The 17505-nt window shown below is 42.1% G+C and overlaps 1 protein-coding gene across 2 annotated transcripts in view; it reads right to left on the bottom strand.

The window, feature by feature from the left end:
- Positions 1 to 17505, bottom strand: part of LOC126278597 (sodium-coupled monocarboxylate transporter 1-like) — a 228106-nt gene that overhangs the window by 133032 nt on the left and 77569 nt on the right. For both annotated transcript variants that reach the window (XM_049978819.1, XM_049978818.1), the window contains exon 6: positions 3154 to 3221. In XM_049978819.1, the coding sequence (XP_049834776.1) occupies positions 3154 to 3221 (68 nt within the window). The remainder of the gene's footprint in view (positions 1 to 3153; positions 3222 to 17505) is intronic.

The raw sequence follows: 17505 nt of genomic DNA, 5'->3' as shown, positions 1-17505 counted from the left end.
CGGACAGCATATTCTGCTTTAAAATTGCCTTTAAGTGTAGCTGAACAAGAACTTCCGATATGTGACATCACAGAAAGTCCTAGGAACCATCGGACAGAACACTCCAGGACTTACGAGATAACGCGAGTTTAATTGGAAGTGTATTACTGACACTGTCAGGTGGATTTCGTCAAACGCTGCCTGTCATTGCGAAATCTACGCGAGCGAATGAAATGAACGCCTGCTTAAAAAAAGTCGTTCATTTGGGAGCACGTAAAAATAATCAGGTTAACAAAAAATGTGAGAACGGAAATATCGGGAGACGAAAGAGCGCGAGAACTTGGCGAATACCTTTCACAAATAGATGAAGGCACATATCCAAAAGACGATAATTCTGACCAAATCATACTGACAAATGAATTGTGTAATATTGTTGAAACACTTGAACAACTCATGAACGAAATATGCCAGGATATTGTCGAAAACTATACGAATTCAGAATAGTTAAGCGACCGGGTTATTCTAGCGATGAAAACCGAAATCGACGACGATATCAACAAGACCGTCTAAGAAATAATATCGGGAGCAGAGAAAATTTACATGTCGATTGATACCATGACCGTTGAAAATGAAATTGTAAATTTTCGTACTAAATTTTTAAATTCGTTAATGTTCCAGGAATGCCGTTTCTTTGCCTCAAATTGATTGTTGATTCGCCGGTCATTATACTGCGGAATTTGAATTGGCCGAAACTGTGTAATAGCGCAAGACTCGGTACAAGACTCTACATCAAACAACTGCAGATTAACATCGTCGCAGCCAGTATTGTGACACAAAGAGAAAGGCAAACCGGATTTATACCGCGAATACCTTTAATATTATCTGTATTGCTATTCACGTTAAGGCTACAACCCTGTATCACTCGCAATAAATGCTTACGTTTCATGTTTTCGACTCTTGTATCTGCAATCGGATTTATGTACAAATTATACACTGAAGAGTCAAAGAAAGTGGCATAGGTATGCGTATTCAAATACAGAGGTATGTAAACAGGCAGAACACTGCGCTGTGGTCGGCAACGCTTATATAAGACAACAAATCTTTGGCACAGTTGTTAGATAGGTTACTGCTGCTACAATGGCAGGTTATCAGGATTTAAGAGAGTCTGAACGTAGCGATGAAGTGAGGATCTTCCCGTATGACCATTTCTCGAGTGTACCATGAATATCAGGAACCCGGTAAAACATCAAATCTCTCACAACGCTGCGTCTGGAAAAAGATACTGTAAGAACGGGACTAGAAACGACTGAAGAGAATTGTTCAACGTGACAGAAGTTTAACCGTTCTCAAAATTGCTGCAGATTTCAATAATGGGCCATCAACAAGTGTCAGCGTGCGAACCATTAACATCATCGATATAGGCTTTCGGAGCCGAAGGCCCACTCGTGTACCCTTGATGACTGCACGACATAAAGCCTTACGCCTCATCTGTTAGAGTGATATGAGACCCCTGATACATCTAGATACGATTCACACAGGTGACACGTACGTAAGCATCCTGCCAGATCTCCTGCATCCAGGCTGGTCCCAGCGGAGGTTCGAGTCCTCCCTCGGGCATGGGTGTGTGTGTTTTTGTCCTTAGGATAATTTAGATAAAGTAGTGTGTAAGCTTTGCGACTGATGCCCTTAGCAGTTAAGTCCCATAAGATTTCACAAACATTTGAACATTATTTTGAACCTGCATCCATTCATGTCCATTGCGCATTCTGACGGACTTGGGCAATTCCAGCAGTAAGTAATGCGACGCCCTGCACGTCCAGAGTTTCTACAGAGCGGCTCCAGGAACACTCTCCTGACTTTAGACACTTCCGCTGGCCACAAAACTCCCCAGTCATCAACATTATTGAGAGTATCTGGAACACCGTGCAACGCGCTGTTCAGAAGATCCAACCCCTGGTACTCTTACGGATTTATGTCCAGCCCTGCAGGATTCGTGGTGTCAGTTTCTTCCAGCACTACTCAGACATTCGTCGAGTCCATGCCAAGTCGCGTTGCTACACTTCTGCGTGCTCACGGGGGCCCCCAGTTTCTTTGACTCTTCATTGTAGATGATATTTCGTTCCAAAATTCCAAAGTCTAGTCGAATCAGATGTTAGTGTCTTAATGAAGTTCAACAACAATAGCTATTGAACACTTTCCTTAAGAGGAGGAGTGATTGGAATTTACTATCGACTTCGATGTTGTTACGGACGGAACAGTGGCTCAGTTGGAGAACTTCTATGTGGACTGGTGGTTAGAGTAGATGACTGCTGACTATGACAGGCCGACCGCTGTGGCCGAGCGCTTCTAGGCGCTACAGTCCGGAACCACGCGGCTGCTGCGGTGGCAGGTTCGAATCCTGCCTCGGGCATGGATGTGTGTGATGTCCTTAGATTAGTTAGGTTTAAGTAGTTATAAGTCTAGGGGACTGATGACATCAGATGTTAAGTCCCATAGTGCTTAGAGCCATTTTTTTTGACTATGACAGTCCAGGATTCAAATTTGGTTATCATAATAGATTTTTTCTGAGGCGCAAAGGTCTGAGAAGATGACCTCTGAGCCTTGCATGAGGAAAGCAGCGTCATTATTTGTATCTGGATGACTTACTTATGCATGGCAAGGAAACTAGCCATAGGATTGTTGGAGGAACCATCCCAGCATTTGACTTTGGTGATATAGCAAATCTGAATTAGAAAGGCCAGCTGTGGGTTCGAACTGGGTGTTGTGTGATATCCTTAGGTTAGTTAGGTTTAAGTAGTTCTAAGTTCTAGGGGACTGATGACCATAGATGTTAAGTCCCATAGTGCTCAGAGCCATTTGACTTTTTTTGTGGGTTCGAAGCGTGCTCTTGCAGAATATGAATCCAGTCCATTTGCCACTGCGCCTGCTCTATCGGTATTTGCAGAATGACCGTGTTGTGTGCTGGCAAATAAAACAAATCATACAGACAAGCAGGAGCTTTTGACCTGTAAATAGTGACGGTATACAACTAGGAAGCTTCAATTCCCCGAAAAAAATACAATGTAGTTGAGTGTTTGTCTTTCCGTGGTCCGCGAACTGTTCGAGAAAAATAACAGTCGGCACAGCGGACAGAGGAATTAAATTCACGAATGAAGAGCAAGCAGAGCAACTTACCACGCAGGTGTAGAAGATGCACACCACACATACTGCGCAGGAGACGATGTGGATGTTGATGCCGGTAACTGGGAAAGCAAAAATAAAACGTAATGAACGAGGATGGCACTTTTACTCGAATATGTACAGTCTTCGTGATATCTTAATTCATATTTAGTGCAGAAAATTATATTTTATGAAATTAATTAAAACATATTCAGTTAAATAATCGTACATAACATTCACATAAAATTTCTTGACACAGGTTTGCTTTTGTGATATGACTTTGAGGAACAATTTTTCTCTGATACTGCAGTGCGTGCATGTCCGAAGGGACGAGTACTGCGTCGGCTACAGCTGTTATGAAGTGTACTCGAAGTTGCAAATATGGGCGACCTTCAGCTGTGCAACGGAATGACAATGGTGAAGATTTGTGCCGAAATACGCGCTTGTCGCGACCAGCCGCGGTCGCATGCATCGCAAAATCGTATTTATCTGCAGATACCGGGCAAGCAGTTTCAATTACCCTGTACGGAAACACACATAATGAATCTACGAGTGCAGGTTGTAGACATCTGAACAACGGCATATGGAAGTTTCAGTCTAGCCGTCAAGCAGGCTCGTATAGCCCAAGTGGCGCCGGCACGGTAACTCAGCGTGTTGGGTCAGAATGATAGATGCCCTGTGAATCAATAGAAACTGAGTGACTGGATCAACAATTATTAACTTGAACAAGCGTCATGGGACATCCGCTCCAAGTAAATACAACGACGAATAACGAACAAAATGAGATTTAAAAAAAAGTGGTATAGGCGACCGCTCGCAACAGACGGCAAATCCGGATTCGACTCCCGTTCAGAGACAAATTTTCAATGTCATCATTCCATTATAGACACTACTGGCCATTAAATTTGCTACACCACGAAGATGACGTGCAACAGACGCGAAATTGAACCGACAGGAAGAATATGCTGTGATGTGCAAATGATTAGCTTTTCAGAGCATTCACACAAGGTTGGTGCCGGTGGCGACACCTGCAACGTGCTGACATGAGGAAAGTTTCCAACCGATTTCTCATACACAAACAGCAGTTGACGGGCGTTGCCTGGTGGATCGTTGTTGTGATACCTCGTGCAAGGAGGAGAAATGCGTACCATCACGTTTCCGACTTTCATAAAGGTCGGACTGCAGCCTATCGCGATTTCGGTTAATCGTATCGCAACATTGCTGCTCGCGTTGGTCGAGATCCAATGACTGTTAGCAGAATATGGAATCGTCGGGTTCAGGAGGGTAATACGGAATGCCGTGCTGGATCCCAACGGCCTCGTATCACTAACAGTGGAGATGACAGGCATCTTATTCGCATGGCTGTAACGGATCGTGCAGCCACGTCCCTGAGTCAACCGATGGGGACGTTTGCAAGACAACAACCATCTGCACGAATTGCGACGGTGTACTCACCGACGAACCTGGGTGCACAAATGGCAAACCGTCATACACTCCTGGAAATTGAAATAAGAACACCGTGAATTCATTGTCCCAGGAAGGGGAAACTTTATTGACACATTCCTGGGGTGAGATACATCACATGATCACACTGACAGAACCACAGGTACATAGACACAGGCAACAGAGCATGCACAATGTCGGCACTAGTACAGTGTATATCCACCTTTCGCAGCAATGCAGGCTGCTATTCTCCCATGGAGACGATCGTAGAGATGCTGGATGAAGTCCTGTGGAACGGCTTGCCATGCCATTTCCACCTGGCGCCTCAGTTGGACCAGCGTTCGTGCTGGACGTGCAGACCGCGTGAGACGACGCTTCGTCCAGTCCCAAACATGCTCAATGGGGGACAGATCCGGAGATCTTGCTGGCCAGGGTAGTTGACTTACACCTTCTAGAGCACGTTGGGTGGCACGGGATACATGCGGACGTGCATTGTCCTGTTGGAACAGCAAGTTCCCTTGCCGGTCTAGGAATGGTAGAACGATGGGTTCGATGAAGGTTTGGATGTACCGTGCACTATTCAGTGTCCCCCCAACGATCACCAGAGGTGTACAGCCAGTGTAGGAGATCGCTCCCCACACCATGATGCCGGGTGTTGGCCCTGTGTGCCTCGGTTGTATTCAGTCCTGATTGTGGCGCTCATCTGCACGGCGCCAAACACGCATACGACCATCATTGGCACCAAGGCAGAAGCGACTCTCATCGCTGAAGACGACACGTCTCCATTCGTCCCTCCATTCACGCCTGTCGCGACACCACTGGAGGCGGGCTGCACGTTGTTGGGGCGTGAGCGGAAGACGGCCTAACGGTGTTCGGGACCGTAGCCCAGCTTCATGGAGACGGTTGCGAATGGTCCTCGCCGATACCCCAGGAGCAACAGTGTCCCTAATTTGCTGGGAAGTGGCGATGCGGTCCCCTACGGCACTGCGTAGGATCCTACGGTCTTGGCGTGCATCCGTGCGTCGCTGCGGTCCGGTCCCAGGTCGACGGGCACGTGCACCTTGCGCCGACCACTGGCGACGACATCGATGTACTGTGGAGACCTCACGCCCCACGTGTTGAGCAATTCGGCGGTACGTCCACCCGGCCTCCCGCATGCCCACTATATGCCCTCGCTCAAAGTCCGTCAACTGCACATACGGTTCACGTCCACGCTGTCGCGGCATGCTACCAGTGTTAAAGACTGCGATGGAGCTCCGTATGCCACGGCAAACTGGCTGACACTGACGGCGGCGCTGCACAAATGCTGCGCAGCTAGCGCCATTCGACGGCCAACACCGCGGTTCCTGGTGTGTCCGCTGTGCCGTGCGTGTGATCATTGCTTTTACAGCCCTCTCGCAGTGTCCGGAGCAAGTATGGTGGGTCTGACACACCGGTGTCAATGTGTTCTTTTTTCCATTTCCAGGAGTGTATTTTCGGATAAATCCAGGTTCTGTTCACAGCATAATGATGGTCGCATCCGTGTTTGGCGACATCGCGGTAAACACACATTGGAAGCGTGTATTCGTCATCGCCATACTGGCGTATCACCCGGCGTGACGGTATGGTGTGCCACTGGTTCGACGTCTCGGTCACCTCTTGTTCGCACTGACGGCACTTTGAACAGTGGACGTTACATTTCAGATGTGTTACGACCCGTCGCTCTACCCTTCATTCGATCGCTGCGAAACCTTACATTTCAGCAGGATAATGCACGGGTTCTGGATACAGAAAATGTTCGACTGCTGCCCCGGCCAGCACAATTCTCCAGAAATCCCACCAGTTGAAAACGTCTGGTCTATGGTGGCCGAGCAACTGGCTGGTCACAATACGCCAGCCACTACTGTTGATGAACTGTGGTATCGTGTTGAAGCTGCATGGGCCATCCTAGCTCTGTTTGACTCAATGCCCAGGCGTATCAAGGCCGTTATTACGGCCAGAGGTTGTTGTTCTGGGTACTGATTTCTGAAGACCTATGTACCCAAATTGCGTGAAAATGTAATCAGATGTCAGTTCTAGTATAATATATTTGTCCAATGAATATCCGTTTATCTTCTGCATTTCTTCTTGGTGTAGCAATTTTAATGGCCAGTAGTGTAGCTGAGGGTTGTCCATATTTGCAACTGCGAATGTATTTCATGTTCAATTTTTCTCACTTAGGCGTATTATGAATTGATGTATAAGTATCAGAATCCGTCTTATGTGTACCAGCAGCCATAAGGAATCTGGATAACAAAGGAAGAAAGATGGGTCTTGCAAAACGTCTTAAGAACAATTTAAACCAATTTCATTTGATGTGCAAAATGTTTTATAATGATTCACGAAAATTAAGATAACCGTGATATACGGTAACTGCGCGAGAAATTAATAAATTAAATTCCTCCAGTAGCAAATTTAATCAGTGGCGTGGAGCAAGTAAGGCGACACAGATAATCATATTCTGTTGAAGAACAATTTTTTTATACTCTTCATTTATTACGTTTCAGACGAGATTCCTGTAAAATTCTAAAATGAATAATAATTACGCAGAAATTTCATTAAAGTCATGGTTGAACAAATTTACAAAATGTGCGACCTATGCATCATTATCCTCCTCACACTAATGAGATTCATTGGATCTGTCAATCACAGAAGTGCTCCATTCCGTGTAATGGGACGCATCACTGAAACGGGTAATCTGATAATCTCTTGTGGAACTTGTGGAGTAAATTAACGTTCAGGCCGATTAAAACTGTGTGCTGCACTGAGGATCGATTGAGAAATCCAGCTTTAGGGGCAATGTCAATACCGACTGGGCTATCCACGCACCACTTATGATTTTTACAGCTCTCCACAGTTAGGGCCAGAAGTAGCTCTCACGTACTTTTAAAAAATAAGAGTAATGTACACCACACTCTTCACGTGCAGAAGCTAAAGAGGCGTTCAATATAGCTAATAAGCTGGCCACGGCCTACTCACTGGTTTACAAAGTCAACGGCTGCGCTCGGCCGTGTTCACTGAAATGGGTTGGGGCTCTACCATGATAGAGCCAAAGGCTACTGTACACAGCAAGCGATACTGACCCCAGCACTTCCACAAAAGCGGTAGCACGCTGGCAGAAGTACAGGCCATAGACTGGACGTCTATGTTACTAAATCGCTATCTCGGAGCCCGCTATTAGTTGGACGTTGCCTGTCTATTGGCTTCCAGGGAAGAAAAAAAAAGTAATTATCCATCGAATAAAAAAAATTTAAAATACAGGCATAATCTACTCATTAAGAGGTACAATCTTATGTTAAAAGTTTAATACAGTTAGACAAGAAGTACGGTTAGAAAGTGGGTTTTCTTGAGGCAGCGTAATTTACAGTACATAAATAACCGGACTTAAGTAATTCAGTATTTGGGAATGAGAACACTTTGCGACTTCCAACAGGATTTACACATGATTTCAAACTTTTACAAACCTGTATATCGCTGACACCCAACGCAAAATGATGAAAGGAAAAAATTTTCTGTACTTACTATATTTTTAGTGTGAATGCAGTCAGACTTTAGCAACTAGGCATCACGTTGTAATTTATTACTTCTGTACTATGGACTTTATTCGCAACACAGTTTGCAGATAGTATCCACGTCTACTACTGAATGTACACTGAAGACCCAAAGAAACTGGTGTACCTGCTCGGTATCTTATAGGGCCCCCACGAGCACGCAGAAGTGCCGCAACACGACGTGGAATGGACTCGATTAATGTCTGGAGTAGTGCTGGAGGTAACTGAAACCACGAATCTTGCAGGGCTGTCCATAAATCTGTAATAGTTGGACTCGATTAATGTCTGGAGTGGTGCTGGAGGTAACTGAAACCACGAATCTTGCAGGGCTGTCCATAAATGAGCTGCTCGGGGGAACACAATGGTAAGCACCATCGCCGTGTATTTTGCGGTAGATGGCTGATGACATCCCCTGTGGGATGCACAATGCAGTGAACTTACTACTAGTTCCAAATTCACTCAACAGATGTCAGGGGGAGCTTAATGGTAAGCGCCACTGTGTCTGTTGCGGAAACATAATGGTAAGTGACAGAGAGAATGGCGGCAAGTAAAAACATCTCCGAGATTATGGCAACAGTGAACATGGCAGAAGACCAGTAATATACTTACAATGATACCAATATCTTCGAGAGGTATCCAGAATACATTCCTAATTATTCAGATGACTCAGAGGTATGTTATTTTGTAAATATACTGTCTTTAGTAGGTTTCACGAACATAATGGTAAGTCCATGTACATACCATTATGTTCCTGAACTACGTTAATTTTGAGGTTATTTTAGAATGGCTACATTTTTTTGGCTAAGTGGGGTGTGTATGCGCATTTCTCATTCATATTGTTACATGTAATAATGATAATGGTAACGGTAATAGTAGTTTTTGTTGTTGTACAGGTTAATAGCGAATCAGATCATGTTGCCGAAAACAACGAACAGTGTATCGCTCCTGCAGAAACCAGTCAGGAAGGGGCCCTCCAACAGACAAAGAGGTCGTCTCAGAAAAAGGCTGAGAGTAGATTCTCAACGTACAATTAAACAGAAGAGGCGTAATTTGGGAGCAACTGTAAGTAAAACAACTGTGGGATCTAATTGCCAGTGACCTCGTAAATGTTTCGAAAAAGTAGGAGATTTGAATGTGATGAAACTATTCAAAACATTTTGGAAGCATGTGATTTTAACATTCACAATGCATACTTATTTGGTGCAGAGTATTTCTATCAAATACTACACTCTAAAGAAGCGTTTGAAGACAGTTGATGGTCGAGATGTCTACCTAAGGAAAGTATGTAGGTGGATGCGACCTCCGAATATCCATCATCTTTATTCATCAGAGAGACATTTTGTCATGACATTAAGCATGAAATAAGCTTCAGGAAACGTGGAAGGCAAGGACCACTTCCTACGCTCCGACAAATACAATGAGCCAAGGCTTATTGGAAAGAAGAAAGTTGCTGACGTCCTGTCGCTCCTAAATTACATACCTCCTGTCCACCATGGATTTTCCTGTCACTAAAGCCAACAGTTTTGGATGAAAAAGATTATTAGTAATGAGAGTGATGAATGATTTTGCAGTTTCAGTAAAGTGTTGAAGACTTACTGTAAAATTTAATATGTAATGTTCTATCATTATGTGTTGTTAATTGTGTATGGTAATGTAATAATTTTTGTATATTTCATTTGTTTTAGTCAGTTCTGAGTTTCATTTATGTCTGTATAGTATAAGATAGATGTTAAAATTACTACAGAATAAAAGGACTGTTCAAAAAAAATAATTATTCAGATTTGTAGATCAATTGAAACTTTAGATGTGCTGTATCTCGAAACTGTGATTTTGGCGCTTACCATTTAGTTTCCCCGAGCAGCTCAAATCTGTAAGAGTTGGACTCGATTAATGAAACCACGAATCCTGCAGGCCTGTCCATAAATCTGTAAGAGTACGAGGGGGTGGAGATCACTTCTGAACAGCACGTTCCAAGGTATCCCACGTATAGCTCAATAATGTTCATGTCTGGGGAGTTTGGTGGCCAGCGGAAGAGTTTAAACTCAGAGGAGTTTTCCTGGAGCCACGCTGTGGTAATTCTTGATGTGTGGGATGTCGCATTGTCCTGCTGGAGTTGCCCATGTCGATCGGAATGCACAGTGGACATGAATGGATGCAGGTGATCAGACAGTATGTTTACGTACATGTCACCTGTCAGAGTAGTATCTAGATGTATCGGGGATCCCATATCACTCCAACCACACCATTCCAGAGCGTCCACCAGCTTGAGCAGTCCTCTGCTCAGATGCAGGGTCCACGTTTTCATGAGGTTGTCTCCATACTCGCACATATCCATCCGCTCGATACAATTTGAAATGAGACTCGTCCGGTCAGGCAACATGTTTCCAGTCATCAACAGTGTTGACAGGCCCAGGTGAGGCGTAAAGCTTTATGTCGCGCAGTCATCGAGGGTACACGAGTCGGCCTTCGGCTCCGAAAGCCGATATCAATGATGTTTCGTTCAATGGTTCGTACCCTGACACATGTTGATGGCTCAGAGAACGAAATCTGCAGCAATTTGTGGAAGGGTTGCACTTCTGTCTTTGAACAATTCTCTTCAGTCATTGCTGGTCCCTTTCTTACAGTATCTTTTTCCAGCCACAGCGATTCGGAGAGTTGATGTTTTACCGGCTTCCTGATATTCACTATGCAGTGATCGTACAGGAAAATCACCACATCATCGCTACCTTTGAGATGCTGTGTCCCATCACCCGTGCGTCGTCTATAACAACACGTTGAAACTCAGTTAAATCTTGATAACCTGCCATTGTAGTAGCAGTAATTAATCTAAGAACCGCGCCAGAAACTTGTCTAATAGGCGTTGCCGACCGCAGCGCCATATTCTACCTCTTTGAATATCTCTGTATTTGAATACGTATGCCTCTAATAGTTTCTTGCTTGAGTATACCTGCAAAATTATATCATTGTGCGACACACATTTCAGGAGATATGACGTAAACATTTAGATACATTAAAAACAAACTTCTCCATAAATTGGGGCGTAGATTACACAGACTACATTCATTCAGTGTTTCATAATGAGAACACTTAACGATATCCAGCAAACTTTAAGCAGAATTTCAAACCCTTCCTAAATTTCTTCTAGGTTACAATCTTAACAACATGAAGTATTTAACACATTAACTTGTTGGTAAAGTAATCAGACGTTTAAAGCTATTTTATACATGGGAGTTTGATTCTTTAATGAATCGGTGGTTTCTGGTTACTAGCTATTCCAGCTCAAAAAAGTTCACGTGAAATATTCGTTGGTGAGATTAAACAGATATCCCTCATGCGGATATATGGAAGGACGAACCATTGGATTTTGATGAATCCTTACAAGTTGCGAAATTGGGTGGTTCTAGCGCTTCCAATTTTTCAAACTGACGCACGTGTCTGTTGTCCTCCTGCAAAAGAATCTTAACAACTTTTTTAACCAATCCATTTTTATAGCCAAAATCCCGACTTTGTTTGATGCCGCCAACGACGTGTTCACGAGAAACGGAAGACACGCTCATATTGGGAAGGCAGGCCTTGCCTTGAGCGATTTATAGTAATTACGGAGAACCTACATCTGGATTACTGCTTAGGAATTTGAACCGTTGTCCTCCAGAATTCAGTATCATGTCACAGTACGCTTGGTGCGTACTGATTGTAGCTGCTTTACTAAATCTACCAAAGGATGCAAAAAATGTGGTGTTATCAGATCATGCCCAATGCCGTTACGCTCAGTGCAAAAAGTATGTGTTTTTCGAAGGTATCAATCAAGTTCATAAAATGTAGATGTTCTGTTACTCTACCATCACATCTGAGACGAAAACTTCTACTCTCCTAGAAAATTTCCCAATTACTAAATTCATGCTGAAGAATCCAGGCATTTGATATCAACGGACTCAACAGTGATAATAATGTGCCAGAAGCAAATGATGTAATAATTCTTGAGTGGCTTCAGTAATACTGATCTGAAATACAGTTTTAATTCGATATCGTTATCTATATAGACATCGCTAAAAAAGCAGTGCAGTTAATTCGGGAAGATGTTTGATAACGATATGGTACACCTCGTCAGATTCGATATCTATTTGAAAGTACTGTAAACAGACGCACCACTTCGAGATGAACAGTTATCTCTCACCAGCTGTGATAAAAACCATTCGTAGAGAACGATAAACAAGAGGCACCAAGATTGACAAAGTGATTACATATTCACGTCTTCATTGTCGTCGACAGTTAAGTTTGCAGTGACAGTGGGGTAGGTTACAAGAGTTCTTTCGATTTATTAATTTTTTCCATTCCGTTATTCGTCATACTGTCTCGCTGAAGACACCAGTTCTCCATTTCTTAAAAAAGGTGACAGAGAAGTGCACCAACTAGCAGAGACATTTCGCTGCGAGCGCCTCAGAAACTCTAATAAGTCACAATTTCTCGAGAGAATCATGGGGCTGATTTAAGAGGAAAAGCCAAAGATTACATACTACAATAGAACATTAGGAAAGAGAAACCACAGCCACCCAATATCTGAGATGATATAGTAATTACAACCTCTGTGTAATATTTTCGTTATCTTTTTGTTTTCAAACAACGTCTAGCTCAGTTCTTCTTGTATCACTCAGTTGCTTCTTGGCACCTTTCCTGTCTGCATAGAAAGCTGGAGGAAATGTTGTTGTGCAATTTCCGGCCGCTGTGGCCGAACGGTTCTAGGCGCTTCAGTCCGGAACCGCGCTGCAGCTACGGTCGCAGGTTCGAATCCTGCCTCGGGCATGGATGTGTGTGATGTTCTTAGGTCAGTTAGGTTTAAGTAATTCTAAGTCTAGTGGACTGATGACCTCAGATGTTAAGTCCCATAGTGCTTAGAGCCATTTGAACCATTTGTTGTACAATTTAGATTTTGAATTTTCTATATGCTGAGTTAGTCCTTCGGACACCCATTCAGTCATTACGTTTTCGATTTCTTCACATTTTTCATGGAGCCATTTCGCCTTAGTTTCATTGCACTTCCTATTTATTTCATTCCTTAGTGACTTGTACTACTGTATTACTGAATTTCCGGGAACATTTTTGTACTTACGTCTTTGATCGATCAATTCAAGTATTTCTTCCGTTACACAAAGTTTCTTCACAGTTACCTTCTTTGTACCTGCGTTTTTCTTTCCAGGTTCTATGATTGCCCTTTGTACATATGTCCATTCCTCTTTAACTGTACTGCCTAGTGAGCTATTCCTAATTGCTGTATCTACAGCCTCACAGAACCTCAAGCGTATCTCGTCATTCCTTAGTAGTTCTGTATCCCACTTCTTTGCGTATTGATTCTTCCTGACTAATGTCATAAACTTCGTTCTACTCTTCAAATCATTACTAAATTGGGATCTAAATCTATATCTACTTTTTACAATCAAATATCTGATTCCGGAAACTCTGCCTGACCACGATGTAAATATAACTGAAATCTCCCTGCCTTTTTCAATTTCTTTCACTCTCTTGTGATTCTTGAACAGAATTTTCTTTGATACTAGCTGAAAGTTATAGCAGAACTCAATTAGTCTTTCTCCTCTCTAATTCCTAAGGCCAAGCCCATATTCTCCCGTAACTCTTTCTTCTACTCTTCCCCGTACAATCTCATTGCAACCTCCTATAATTATTCGATTTTCGTCTCCCTTTAAGTATCGAATTGCCCGTTCAATATTCTCATATACTTTCTCTACCTCTTAATCTATTGTCTGTGGATAAACATATGTATTTAATTTGTGGTTTCCATTGCCTTTTGTACCCTCATGTCGTTATTAATTGCTGATTCTTCCTCATTTTAGGGCAGTTTCCAATCCCAAGAGCAAGAGAGTGCCTGAACCGCTGACTGTTGCTCTATTCTCTTTGACAAGGCCCTTAGCGGAAGCGGGGGTGACTTATTACGCGTCAGTCTGTATCCGTCATTGGTGATAAATTTTATTCAAAATTTAAGCACTGGCTGGGATCTAAGCCGTGACTCAGGACCAGTCAAAGAAGCTACCCCTAGACCACGCGTGACGCCTTTACGTTAGCCAACAGACCCAAAAAAATATGCCTTTCAAAACTCATTGTGTTCAACTTTAGTTGTGCCAGTAAACATCGAAAACCGGAAAGCCTCAAAGTAATACAATAAGTCCATTAATGTGACCAAACACGAAGTGTTATAAGAAAAGTGTGTTGTAAATAAATCTTTTTTTAAGTTATTTCCTGTTTGTCCACTTCGAGCAATATACTTTGGCATTTTTTGTTGGTTAGTTTTGTTGATATGCAGCAGGATCTTCCCATTCCTTATGACTTTCTTTCAACTTCAGATTTTTAATTTTCAGTTTCAGCTTAGCATAATGGGGATATGACTATTTTTTGGGAACATTTTAGCTTAATTTCCCAACTTACTGGATATCCCAGTTTTAGTTATATGACAATTAAATTTCAGGTCGTCGAATCAGAAATGTGGTATCTATATTCGTGTAAATAACGCAAAACAACGAAATATGCTTACTATTTGCGAATCAAAATAATCCACCTTAAGAGCACCAAGTGGATAGCTATCAATCGTTTGAGGTACAATAAGTTTTGCGTTTTGAAAATAACCGAATAAGTAACTTCAAAACAGGCAATTTTGGAATATTACCGTCCTCTTGGAAAAATATCTGCGGTCGCTCATGTTCCCATGGGTACATTAAAGTGAGGGTTTATTATATGATGAATCTTCTTCTTATTGTAACAAATACTTTACAACACTCTAGCTCAGTTCCCCTCAGTCCTCAATTGGCAGAAACCGGCAAATGTCGGGTCTTGGGTCAATTAGCATCTTTGCTTCCGCACCAGCTGTCCAGCCTTTGATGTCCTACGGTACGTTAGCGAATTAGAGCAAGACTCCTTCGGTGAACACGAGCCAGCTGTGTAGGCGCCATCTGTATCACTAAAGCGCACTATTGGCACATAACCCGCATGCCACCTGTTCGATAGTAATCATTTCTTTGTCATGCTACTTGGACGAAATGACGCGGTGACAACGAGATGTGTTCACAGTCTCAGAACGACGGAACTGCGTCTTCTCTCAGGGAAAAGACAGGAACACAAGAAATGGGAGAACTCACGTACATCTCCTGGTCCTTTAATCACTTTTTCTTGGTCAGCTTTTGCGCCCACTCTGTCCCTGAACCCTTGGTGGGGGTCTCTTAGTGATGGTACCTATCGCTGAATCAATCGGTTTTTGGTTATCCGGTTTTTTCATCTCCAGTTTAACCTGACTCCTATAACTGCTCAAAATAACCTGTTTCTGATATAATCTATTTTCGGTTTAATTGATATTTTTCCAGTATTAAACTTAGATATCATATACGTTTCAAGATAACTGGAATCCAAATGTCAAATAAAATGGGTAACTAAAAGAAAACTTAGTCTGTATACCGTTCGAGGCTAATCTCGAAAGGAAAGGAGTGGTTGAATGCTAAAAAAGTCATCAGTATTCTCTAATTGATTCTAATTCTTTGGAACTCTGCTCAAAAATCATGCTATAATCGAGGATCATACAGCTGTTTGCCCATTACGAGAAGTTAGTGCTAAAGGGTGAAAACTGTGGTAGCAGAACTCTGTTTTCCTTGTTACGTATTTTCAAAGACTACAAACAGATAAATACATACTGTATAGACACAGGCAGCAGTTGAGCTACTTTTTCCTTTTATTATAAACAATGTATGAATTGCTAAGTTTTTAATTTATTACTGTTGCCTTAATTTACTTTCTCTTTTCTAATTTCATAGAAACGGCAGACGGAAGTCCTGATGCAGCTGATATCAATAATCCCTTCTCTTTTCTTTCCTTTCTCCCTCCCCTTCTATTTTAACTCATATGATATGTATCACAGCTGCGGATTCCGCATAGTGTCTGTTCTTTCGGACATGTCAAAAACAACAGACACCACGCTTGCATACAATCAACATTCCCTTCCCTTTCTTTTCTTTCCTCCTTCTCCCTTCCTTATTCAATTCACGCAGTAATAATAATAAAGACAAATAATAAGCTTTCGTGTAAAATTTGTAGTCTTCTTGCTCTTTAATTATCTCCAAAGGTAATCGTATTTTGCAGTCATATATATTTCTTTACTTTTAGTAGGAATTCGAATACAAACGATTTTTTGATAACAAAAATAAAATTGTTTTTTTCAAAAATTCAGTTGTACAGTTTAGAAAGTTGACAAAATAAAACATTTACCCGGAATAATTATTTGACAATAGTTAAAATTTGAATAATGAATTAATCCATAGGCCAGTATTGTCCAGTCTGTTCATAAATACTTGTTCCATAATGTGGTCTATAAGTCGACTCCTTTCACCAGGAACTATATCATTCCAAGACGAAACAAATCCTTCAAAAGCCATAAAACTTTCTACCATTGATATTTTTGTGTGTGTTTGTGAATGAAAAGCCTGGCGTACACCATCTACTCTGCACCCAAAAAACAAAAGGATCACTAATTCTGGGTAATTAAGAACATCAGGCACATTGTTGTCCCAGCAGTGCAGTACCCATTCTTATGTAATGTGTTTGTTGATAATTTTTAACCTTCGGAGTTGTTATTAAAAGAGCACTGATAGCGTTTCCCATTTTTATAATATTCCAATATTTGAAAGCAATGGAATTTTTATGAATAAATATAAATCGTTTTCCAAAAAATGGTTTGTTTAAAAACCAACAATTTTAGCACCACTGCAATGAAAAATGACAGACTGGTTTATAACTACCGGTTTATTTCCAGTTCTTAATAACCACTGAAAAAGACCTGTTATAACCGAGACCAAACAAATACCGAAAAAACAGATTATTCAGAACTAAAATACCGGTATCAGTTTTAACCAGTCGGTTTTTCCCATTCCTGGGGTCTACCTCTCCATGACATTGGCATGGCCTTGTCTAGATCCCAAGGACTGGTACTTAGGGCTCATACACAGAGAGGAACTTTAAGCGTGGCGTATCTTTCGCAAGGGGTATTACCTTCGTGATTTACTGGAAGATCTGTCGGTCCCCTGTGTGTAGCTACATGTCTAGATGGCACCCCATAGTGCAGGTTAGGTAACACGCCGTCATTTTCTACTGTTGTTTCTCATTTCTCTCTCTCGGTCGTGTCAACCCGAAAGTATGTCTCAAAAAATCAGACACTATATGTAACTTTTTAAAATAGATGCTTTTGCTAACTACTCTATATGTATAAAGACGAGTGTCCGTTTGTTGGTTTGTAATTCATTCAAATCTACAGTTTTATTTCTATCTTGATGAAATTATGCACACTTCACCTTTAAGCCAAGAGGAA

This window comes from Schistocerca gregaria, chromosome 6 (genome assembly GCF_023897955.1).
Source record: "Schistocerca gregaria isolate iqSchGreg1 chromosome 6, iqSchGreg1.2, whole genome shotgun sequence".
In the NCBI taxonomy this organism is placed as follows: Eukaryota; Metazoa; Arthropoda; class Insecta; order Orthoptera; family Acrididae; genus Schistocerca; species Schistocerca gregaria.
This window is presented reverse-complemented; position numbering and strand designations above follow the sequence as displayed.